At 37.7% G+C, this 11,039-nt stretch overlaps 2 protein-coding genes across 4 annotated transcripts in view; one reads left to right on the top strand and one right to left on the bottom strand.

Moving 5' to 3' along the window:
* fdxr (ferredoxin reductase) overlaps positions 1 to 3,893 on the top strand; it is a 43,441-nt gene extending 39,548 nt beyond the window's left edge. Inside the window, exon 12 of the mRNA XM_017483392.3 lies at positions 3,442 to 3,893. Within this exon, the coding sequence (XP_017338881.1) occupies positions 3,442 to 3,515 (74 nt within the window). The 3' untranslated portion in view covers positions 3,516 to 3,893. The remainder of the gene's footprint in view (positions 1 to 3,441) is intronic.
* Positions 1,531 to 11,036, bottom strand: mrpl38 (mitochondrial ribosomal protein L38). Of its 3 annotated transcripts, none has more exons than XM_053684819.1 (9): positions 10,903 to 11,036; positions 9,635 to 9,820; positions 8,654 to 8,785; positions 8,197 to 8,399; positions 8,034 to 8,106; positions 7,739 to 7,784; positions 6,577 to 6,735; positions 3,043 to 3,179; positions 1,531 to 1,726 (listed from the first exon to the last, which is right to left on the bottom strand). In XM_053684819.1, the coding sequence occupies exons 1-9, from the start codon at positions 10,988 to 10,990 to the stop codon at positions 1,590 to 1,592; spliced, it is 1,161 nt and encodes a 386-aa protein (XP_053540794.1). In that variant the 5' UTR covers positions 10,991 to 11,036; the 3' UTR covers positions 1,531 to 1,589.
* Between the last annotated feature and the right edge of the window lie 3 nt (positions 11,037 to 11,039).

The raw sequence follows: 11,039 nt of genomic DNA, 5'->3' as shown, positions 1-11,039 counted from the left end.
ACATGTTGAAGCCTTGAACACTGAATAGTAATTAGTTCTTAAATTAAAGTACACTGATCAGCCAGAACATTAAAAGCACTGACCGGTGACATGAATAACATTGATTATCTCGTTACAATGGCACCTGTCAAGGGGTGGGATAAATTGGTCAGCAAGTCAGTTCTCAAAGTTGATGTGTTGGAAGCAGGAAAAATGGTCAAGCATAGGCAAGGATTTGAGCAACTTTGACCAGGGCCAAATTGTAATGGCTAGATGACTAGGTCAGAGCCTGGGTCTTCCTGGGGTTTTTCTGGTATAAGTGGTCCAAGGCAGGACAACTGCTGAACAGCCGGCAGGGTCACGGGTTCACATGGCTCAATGATGTAAGTGGGCAGGGGAGACATTTCATCAGCTGGGATTTCCACTTCCACGCTTCACTGGAGTCTGGAATTTCCGAGATCCAGATACGGTGCTTCCCAAGAGTTAGACAGCCAAATAGCAAGGATAGTGTAATAGTGTGTGGAGGAAGATGTTGTCCTGGGTTAGGGTTAGAAAAAAAACAAACCTCTGCTAGGTAATTTGGAAATTCAAAATGTGCCCCAATAAATCTCATTCTGTCCTGTATTGGCCTGTAATCATAGGACAGTGCTTTCTACTTTCAAACTTTCTACTTTTATTTCCCTTATCCTAAATCTTTCTTGATGTTATTCACAGACGACGTATGAATAGCTTGTAATGAGAATGTAACATGACATGCTCTGGTATTTAATCTGAGGCTTGTGTTACAACTTGAGAGTTTGTCTATTCCCTGAATTGCAGATTCCAAAACGGTTTCAGTGGGAGGTCTTATTTGTTCTACTGACAAAAATAGTCCGGTGGTCAAGATCACAGCCTTGGCTTAGTTTAAAGGATTTAAGCGGAAATACCAGCATGGGCTCTATTTTACGCTCGGCCCTGATTTGACCTCCCTACACCAGTTTTTTGTATTGTGAATTATGACGCTCTGGCTAAACTGTGATCCGTCTGGGTTTTATTTAAAGGAGTGTATTAGAACAGTGTTTACTTTGTAAGAGAGTCAAGTATGCGGTCATGTAATCCAGACACATACTAATACACATTACATCACAGCACTGTTGAATTCTCTGATCTGAAGATGTGGAGTAATTTTCAACCTCAAATGACAGGTTAATATTAATGTGCTCTTTATAATATATTAACATTTCTATAGTAACTCATTCAGAGGGGCATATGGCAGACGACTGGTCGTAATCTAACCCTAATAATAAATGGAATAAACACTCTGGCATTATTTAAGATAGGAATAAAAAATTGTTAATATTGTTGAATGGATAATTGTTGGGTGTCAGTGCTTGGTAAAGGTCAGTAAGTTTTCTGCCATGGGAAGGAAGTTTAAACTGAATCAAGTTTAACTGCTTCCGTTATTTCACAGTATATCTGTAATTATTTATTGATTAAGGCTATATTAGTTGTTTAATTGTAAAGTTTCATGCCTGGCAAACTGCTCCCCATTGTGGATTTAATCAAATTTTCTTGGATGTAAATATATTTTTATTAGAAATTTCTTCAATAACAATTGTACAGCATGTTTTTTAGTAAATGCCATATGTGTGTTCTTTTCCGCCTCTGTAACGGTCCATGTATCGAAGTGGCTGACCGTGAGGGTATTTCTTCTGGGGTGGATGATACACTGGTGGTTGGTCATACTCAAACAACGGCTCTCTCATATCTGAAAAAGAAAAGGGCATTTTTTTTTTTTTTTTTTTTTTTTTAAACTTTAGACTCTAAGTTTCTGCATGAACAATTGAATTGTTGCATAAACAACCACAGGAAATCAGAACCATCTTGAGTTTCTGCATGAACACTACAACTGTTGCATAAGAAACAGCAGTAAAACAGATCCATGAATATAGGCAAAGGGATTCGTAGTTTCACACGTTTGCCAGTCCGTTATGGGAGAACGATTTTGAATATCAGAGTTCCGTGAAGATCTTACCATGTTTTGTGTCGGTGGGCAAAGTCGTTGCTGAAATACAGCCTCACGTCCTGTTTGGCGGCTTCGCAGTCAGATTCGTTGGCCAATTACAGGCAAATCACTTGAACTATTAAAAATTCTTTTGATAACTTTTGTGAGGCTTACTCTGAACGTGATATGTGTCAAATTTAGTGATGATTGGACAATAATTGTAGATGGAGTAGTGAAAAAACAGTTTTTAACAAAAATCCAAGATGGCGGAAAATCTCATTTTGGCTTTCAAATTTTGGACACACGGTTCAGTTATGACCATAAAGTTATTAAGTTATGACCATAAAAGTACTTCCAAATTAGGCCCAAATTTGACTGTTTCGTTTCACATTAAATATAAAATCATTTTGCTTACATTTAAAATCACTTCACGGTTTGGCATCGCGCCATCATAGTGAACTGCTTCTCCCCTATAACCCATCCCACTCTCTCATGTCCTCTGGGTTTGGACTCCTCCCTGTTCCTAGCTCTCGTCTCTCCACTATGGGTGGCAGGTCTTTCAGTGTAGTAGCACCCAAAATCTGGAATTCACCAACTCTGATTCTTCATAGCATTACATCTATGTAATCACAGATGTTATGAAAACATTGTTTTCTCAATGTTATCTGTCCGAATCTGTTGCTATACATCCCACAGTGACTATACTATCTGTACAGTGTTTCACTTTCTGTGTTTGATTGTTCATTGTTTTTCACATCTTGTGTTTGTCCATGATTGTTCATTTCATTGTATTGCTATTGTAAAGCATTGTTGAGCTCTAGAAATGCTCTATATAGGTTAAACTTATTGTTGTGGTAGACGACAAAGATTTACATAATGTGCTAAGCGACATCTGATTGTTTTCAGGCAGAATCTGGACAACATGAAACCTTTTTGAACTAATTCACCCATGAAAAATGAAACCACTTCCTGATAAGCAATCTAATTATTTTAAAACCAACACAGAGTTGGGTTACATAAACACTGTATGTGTTTGCACTTGTGTGTGGTTTAAAAAAAAAAAAAAAAAAAACTCTTACTGAACAATGTGTGGAAGGTACTGGTGACAGAGTTGTCCCACTGGCTCTGAAAGAAAGCCAGTCCAGCAGGAGTAATTAGATCTTCATGCTTCCTGTAGAAGTCCAGTGTCTTAAAACTTCGCTGCTGCAGGCTGTAACTATAAACACACGCACATAAAACAAATACGCAAAGATGTTAGGTAATTGTCAAAGGTTGTCCAATTTATTTGTCTAAAATTATTCAGCCTTGTGCATATATATCACTTCTGGGAAATTAACTTGAGTGATCAGTCTGGTTATAGTTGCAATGGCAGACGATTTACCACATTATTTTAAGATACTAAGATTGTACGATGTTTACCACATTCTTTTGAAATCTGATTTTCAGGAAACCAAGCTTTTTTTTTTTTTTTTTTTTAGCAATTTCTGTTCCAGTATGCAGCCCCACCAGGATTTTGCGACTGCAGAAATTAAGGCAACAAACAAACTCCTGAAATATCCTGTGGAGCTTGCAATTTGTCAGATTTTCCACAAATTTGGGCCAAGGTGAGTCATGGGACATCACAACACACATTCAGTTAAAGGCCTCTTCGATTTACGTGTGTCGAACAGCTAAAAGTTCTCATTTACAGACAAAAAACTGCAAATTGCATTGCAAATTTTGAAAAAAGCTGGAGCAAATTCAAGCATTTTTGTCTGAAATAATCTCAAAAATATATTAATAATAAGTCAATGAAATCCTATACGGACTGAAAATGCAAAAGAAGGCCAAGTAAATTAAGTCCTCCAAAACCCAAATATTCTGTCTCCACATATCTGGATTCCTGCTATTTGATGTTTTGGTGTTTTTTTTTGTTTTTGTTTTTTTTTTTTTAAATAAGGTCCATGTCACAAAAAGTAAACAAACAATAACAAACAAACAAACAAAAAAAAACTAACGAGAGTCACGTTGAACCGAACTACTGCTAGGTGGTTCAGCATCATTGGCATCAGCACAATTATCTGTCGTCATCTTGTGTTATTTCATACTGGTACTGTGAATTTTTGTTGTAATAAATCTTGTAAAATGACTTCACTGTTGGTGTGTTTTTATGGTGGTGTGCAGTGCCATTTCTTCTCCAAACATGGTGTATAGTATGACAGCCAATATGTCCAATTTTGCTCTCTTCTGACCAGACTACACTCTCCCAGTATTTCATAGGCTTGTCCAAATGAGTTGTAGAAAACTTTAAACGAGCTTCGACATGCCTTTTCTTTAGTAATGGAGTCTTGCGGGGTGAGCGTGAGCAGTGGAGTGCATTGCCTATTGTTTTCTCTGTGACGATGGCACCTGCTGCCTCCAAGTGTTTCTGGAGCTCTTTCCGAGTGGTCCTTGGGCTACTCTTCTGGTTATTCTTCTGACTCCCTGGTCAGAAATCTTGCAAGGAGCTCCTGTGCGTGGCCGGTTGATGACGCTTCCACTTGTGGATAATTCAGAAGTTTTGAAATATCCTGTATCCGATTCCATCAATATGTTTTGCAACAAAAAGGGTGCACAGGTCTTGGGAGAGCTTTTTGCTTTTACCCATAATGAGATGTTTCTTGTGTGACACCTTGGTAATGAAAAGCTATTTTATAGACCATCAATTTACTAACCCAGCTGATATTAATTTGTACAGATAGGAGCTATAATTACTTGTGGATTTCAGCTGGTTCCTTGCCTTGGAGAACTGCTTTTTCTTAGCATGTCCAATACCCCCCCACCCCCCCACCCCCCCCAATGTCATTTCACTTTATTACACATAACTTTATTTATGGACTTTAATGTTGTGAATTCTTTATATTTCCGGATTTCTTGAGTTAATACCGATGTCTGGTGAAAATTTCATGTGAATAACCTCATTGGAAATGTATTTACTGAAAAAATGTTGATGCGTCCAATACTTACTTCCCCCACTGTATACTGTAATTTTCCAGATGGAATTCTCCCTGGATTGTAAGGGCCTGTATTTTTTGTGTTTGAGAAACTGACAGATTATCAAATAACTGAGGGAATGATGTAAGCATGTCTAAACCTGGGGACTTCTTTTTTTTTTTTTTTTCCCTGAAGATAAAACCAGTTATTTTGAGATAATCTGCTTAGATCCAGGGAGGGGAATCTATGGGGATTTTAGGGAGGGAAAAGTCACAAGACAGTTGTTTTCCTACTTATGAGGCAAGACCACACCTCTGATCTACGTTTAATTCAATGATCTCAGAAAATCGAAAAGGGATCATGCCCACACTGATTACAAAAGCATCAGCACTTGTAAAAGACTGTACTATTCATTATGTATTACATATGCTTCTGTATTCTAATGACTAACATCTATTATTCTACCAAAATCTATTATTATTTAGAAATAAAATATTGTTTTGGGGTGACATTAATAATCTTTTACATCTCATTTTAAGCTCTCAATCAGCATTTAGCTTGTGCTAATGTGATATACAGTACCTTCGAGTCCTAAAGGTACTGTTAAAGAAGTGTTTCGCAACCTTTTTTCGGTCATGGCACCCTCTGAAAATGTAAAAAAAAATAATAACGTAATTTGTAACTTGCCACATCTGGAAATGAATCATTTCGAGGCACCTCTTGACAAAGGTTTGACTGTACAGGCGTCTCTATGATCCATTTATGCGGACCATAGAGAGAGCCAGCTGGCACACATTTCATGGAAAGGTTTTTTTTTTTTTTTTCTTTCTTTTTTTCTTCTTCAAGTGATTTCAATTTACTTTGAAAGAGTAAAACCAAAGATGACAGTTATTTTTGCAAGTGCACCATGTTTTCTTTCCTGTCAGTTGAGAAACACTGGGTTGAAGGATGTCTGTAGGACGTGAGGCGCTGTGATATAATCATTATTTAACTAAGGACACTGGAGATTCTGTACATGGAGGGTGGGTGGATGGGGGGCGAGAATCTCTGGAGGTTATTGTTGGCGACTAGTGTAGTGCCACTGTGAAGTAAAAATTATCAAGTTTCATATAGTACCCGAAATATAAAGAGAAACACAGAAAAGAACCATGCAGAGGTGATTTGATTTAAAAAACAAAAAAAAAAACAAAAAAAAAACATAAACCAAAAATAATAAGGGGTCTTTGTCACATTAAATCTTAAATGTTTTTCTATGCTATACAACAGTGGATTAGGTAGTGTGTTCAGTTCCATAATGCATTTATAAACAAAGGGAATAAGGAGCCACTTGAGATTTGTTCTAATTAGATCTCACAATGAAGAAACATAAATGCAAGATGAATAACAATAAGAAAATTATTCTGAGTAAGTATATTTCAAATCTGAAACAATAGTTGTCGTTGGAAACTTTTAAAAGAAAAAAAAACGTTGGTCACTACGCTACTGTTGGCACTTGCAGTCGGGGATAACGAATGAATCAGCATATCTCTGCCATAACCAACATGACTTGAAGATCAGCATATTTTCAGCATTGCCTGTAGGGACTTGCACAGCTCACGTGGTACACGGGCAAGAGGCATATTTAACTCTGTGTAAGAACAGGAATGTCAGCTACAGCTTACCAGGGGTCTGGTCTGACATCACTGCTAAAGTCAACAGCTGCATCTTGCTTGAAGAGAATAAAGACGTATCTATGGAATCCTGTTCCCTTTGCAGGAAATGGCGTGACATAATGAGCGAGAACATCCCCAGAACAGACAGCGTTTCCATGAATATTACCACTGTGTAAATGGAAAGATGTTTAACTTATCATCATAATCATAATCTACAACACCTCTGGCCAAAAAACAGCCCTAGAGGCATGCTTTTAGGGAGAGGCAAAAAAAAAATTACACCAAAGTTTATGTTGAAATATAATGCAAAATCTCCCAAATGTAAAGGTATTCAAATCAACAAAATACTGCAGCTGAAAAATATACTTATAAATACAGACATACAGTGAGCTACAAAAGTCTTGAGGCCACATAGACACCCCCCCCCCCCCCCCCATTTAAAATAAACAGGTTTTACCATTTTTAAATATTTTAAACAAAGAAAGTTAAATGATCAATATCTTGAATATTTAACATTCAAGGTTCTGCGCTATTTCTAGGACCCAATTTAATTGCAAACTAATCGGTGATGTTGACTATGTTAACTGCTTTGTACAAAACAGAAGGTGATAGGGGAGTTTATCGATACCAATAACTAAGTCGGGCGGTACCTACCTGCTGATAATAGATTAATCAAGCGATAGTTTTTAAAATTGATACTGAATGTAATCATGAAACACTCAAACAGTAAAATAAACAGTACTGACTGTACCATGAAAATATACTGCACTTTTTTTATAAATGAAATAAATATTTAAAATATGAATATAGCAACTACTAATAAAAATGTTAAAGTAAATTTTTAAAAAAAGATATACATCCAGACGGAACCAAAAAGTAACACTCCAAATAATAATTTAAAAAACACTTCAAATAACAAGTAAATTTGTCAGCGATAGTTTTTTATTTTGCCTCTAGAGGACGTTCTTGTACTGTATAATGACAGCGGACCCTTCCCCGCCAGGAAAACCTATCTCTGTGGAGGTGAAATCTTTTGATTGGATACGTTTTATGCAGTTTATTTTAAAAATAAATGCACGTTGTTAACAGCCAGGTGTGTTCTTTGCAATAAACAAGATCACACGGTGCTGTTTTTTTGGGGGGGGCGGGGAATTAGCATTGGAATACTCACACCAGCCAGTGCACATATTCCTGCTCGCCATCCTGCAAATGTTCATCTGGGAAAGCACAGATAAGCAAATAATTCACCTGCTCAAATTTAGGAAGTTATACACCATTTTAACAATTGACATCGCCATCTTGTGGTGCAATAGAAATATGCAATGCAAAACACTGAACACACTGGCAACTCGACGACTCCTCCTTCATTAACACTATAGCCACCTGGGCTGATAAAATGCAAAGAGAAGCAGCCAGATCTACAGTATGGATATTACAAATCACAGTTTTATTTAACTGATTTTTACCTGGGCTTGTTAGCAGCAATGTCCAAAGAGAATTCTCTTCTGCCTCGAAGCTAATGTGAGGTGCTGATGAAGCCTGGAACACAAATTAAACAAATCAGTGGCTTTTTTTTTTACTTGAAGATTACTGCATGTGAGAAACCGTGCCTTGTTCAGGTAGCCTCACCTGACTAGGTGATAAATGATTGCCATAATGCACCATGGCATTGCTGTCATCTCCATATGCCACCCTCAGCATTACCCTTGGAACAAAATACGCCATGGGGAAAAGGTCTCTGTATATTCCATAGTGCTCTGCCAGCCTCTGTATGTGGTAAGGGCCATTAGTTTTCTCCCATTCCTGCTTCACTTGGTCCAAAGGAATGCGAACTGGAATGAAAAAGAGGACAAGCACTCAAGGTCATGCTGAGCATGAGAACATTAATAATAATAATAATAATAATAATAATAATTAATAATAATAATAATAATAATAAATAATAATAATATAACTATTATTATTAAGTGCTAATAATGTAGCACTTTATAATCCATTAATACTAACTCTGGCATTATTCAAGATCAAGTCATAATCAAATCTATCATAGGGAATCAGTAACACATATGAAATAAGTAATACGTACACGTGCGTAGACGAGCGTCTCTCTCCAGCTCTGGGTTCTTTTTGTTTTCCTTCATCACCTTTCTTCGTTCCCGAACTTCCTTTAACCTGGAGGGTCGGCAGTGAGGCAGGCCGATGTCCACTGGCTTAAAGTCTATTGATTAGACAAGTTATATTTCACAACAAGCAGAAAATTTGGTGAATTAACTAACCAAAAACGTGTCAACACACCATTTTAGGACATTAACCCCAGAAACAGCTTGGTTCATCCAAGCAGCAGAGTATTTGACCTATAAAGGTACGTTCACATATACAGCAATTTTATTGTTACAAGTCTCCAGTCACTGCACTATGAAGTCACCAGTAGGCATTCCTACTACTGGTTGTCATAGTAATATTTATCAGTGAGTGGCACAACTAGCATTCAACGTTTGACAACAAACGTTAAAATTACACATTCTTGAGGAAGAGGGTTTGTATATATAATTCACCAGTTGTATATATGCATCATATCCTATGAGATGAAGGAGAAGCAGTGTGTGCTCTTTGCCATTGTGGTCATCTAGCTGCAGCAAAAGCTCAAGCACCAGACAGTCTGGACTGGATCCAGGAAATTATCTGGACTCGCAGGCAGCATGGCGGATCACTGATCACGTTCACTCTACTGTCTTCACTCCCACAGGTAGTCGCTGCACTGAGCCCCTCCAAATTTGCATAAAGTTTAACGTTTCTCAACTTTGTCACATCGCTGGACACGCCCACATCTAGTCGCCAACTGTCGCTGTTGCTCATGTTGCTGGAAGTCGCCAGCTATCACTGAAAATGAACGGTCTCCGCTCACTTTGTCACTGTCTGTGTGTACGTAACTTAATACCAGATGACAGAGATCTCATAATAGAAACACGCTATAAACCCTACATCAGCAACTGGGAAAATCTGAAGTCCTGTTTTATGTGTATCTTGTATTTGAGATTACACACACCCACAAAAAAAGAACATTTACCTTTGTCAGATTTCTGTTCCACATGTTTCCTGTAGGTCTTCCACCAGACTTCTTTATTACTGGCCTCCTCTGCAATTCTGAGGTAGCGTGTATAGCTGCAATATTTCTCCAGAGCCTCCAAGTTCTTCCAGTCTATATCTTCATTTGGCATTGGACCAAGTGGTGCACTCCGGCGACATAATACAGCTGCAAGGTGACGAGGAAGGAAAACAAGCACGAACATGAATAAACATGCGATGGAAAACATCTGTCAATCTCCTCAAGTAACAGTGGTGTCCAAAACCACCTTAACAAGTGGATATGGAAATACAATATAAGATAGCAGGGTATCGTGCATACAGTTGTTATGCATTGTAAATAATTCATCATGTTCACGTCGCCCGTGTGTGACGTCATACTATTTGAAATTTCAACAACATGTGCTGATGATACCGGGCAGCGCTGCTGCAGGATCCCTGTTTCAATGTGGACTCTGGTTACTATTTGTGTGGAGTTTCTGTGCATGTTCACCAAGTGTCTGTGAGGGTTTTCTCCAGTTTCATTGCAAAAACATGCAGGTAGGTGGCTTGGCTAAAACAAATTGTGAATGAGTATGTGAATGAGTGTGTCCTGCTTTGGACTGGGGTCTCATTCAGAGTGTATTCCTTCCTCATACCCAGCATTTCCACAGTAGGCTTCAGATCCACCACACCCCTGATCTGGTTAAAGCAGGGTAAAGGGTTTTTGTCTGTTTGTTTGTTTGTTTGTTTGTTTATTTTGTGCCTTTGGACTACACCTTATGGATACTTGATTTTGAGATTAATTGTGTATTGTTGTATTCACTGACTTCTCTAATAAACAATATATGTTGTAGCATGTTAGGATTCAAGCCCAAGTTAATCTAGTAATGCAAATAATGGAGCAAATGTATAAAACGTAAATAAAAAAAAAATCATTAAATTAATTATAATCAGATACACAAATGATGGTGAGTACACGTACACACACTAACATGGGGCATCAGTATGTAGAAATGTTAAACTAGTGATCAGAAAGGATCTAATTGAATTTAAAGCCAGTGATACAGTAGAAGGAAATAAAAGAAATATCACAAATACTTTGATTTTGTTGGTAGACAGATAATAACATTATCAGTTAAGTATCATCAGTTAGGAGCAATGTGACATTAGGACCAGGCTAGAGAGAAAGAAATACATCAACATTAACAGTTAGTAAAGTTCGCAAAAGAAACATGGCTAAAAAAATAAAGACAAAAACTCATCACAGACCTTTTGTTTTAAAATGTCTCGCGTTATTTTTGACCCCTAAATCTGTCCCGATGTGCACCAACCGCGCCACCGTCCTCTGCAGCGCCATCTTGGAATACGCTAAAATAGAGTGACGTGACACACATATGTCAGATATT

Source organism: Ictalurus punctatus, chromosome 13, assembly GCF_001660625.3.
Source record: "Ictalurus punctatus breed USDA103 chromosome 13, Coco_2.0, whole genome shotgun sequence".
Lineage (NCBI taxonomy): Eukaryota > Metazoa > Chordata > Actinopteri > Siluriformes > Ictaluridae > Ictalurus > Ictalurus punctatus.
The sequence above is the reverse complement of the archived record's forward strand: the minus strand, read 5'-3'. Positions and strand labels throughout refer to the sequence as shown.

Excerpts from the sequence above, each read along its gene's own strand:
- mrpl38 (XM_053684819.1), bottom strand. The coding sequence starts at position 10,990 with ATGGCGCTGCAGAGGACGGTGGCGCGGTTGGTGCACATCGGGACAGAT. Across the intron at positions 8,107-8,196 it reads ATCATTTATCACCTAGTCAG|GCTTCATCAGCACCTCACAT; the intron begins GTGAGGCTACCT and ends TTTGTGTTCCAG. Across the intron at positions 6,736-7,738 it reads GAATATGTGCACTGGCTGGT|TGGTAATATTCATGGAAACG; the intron begins GTGAGTATTCCA and ends CCATTTACACAG.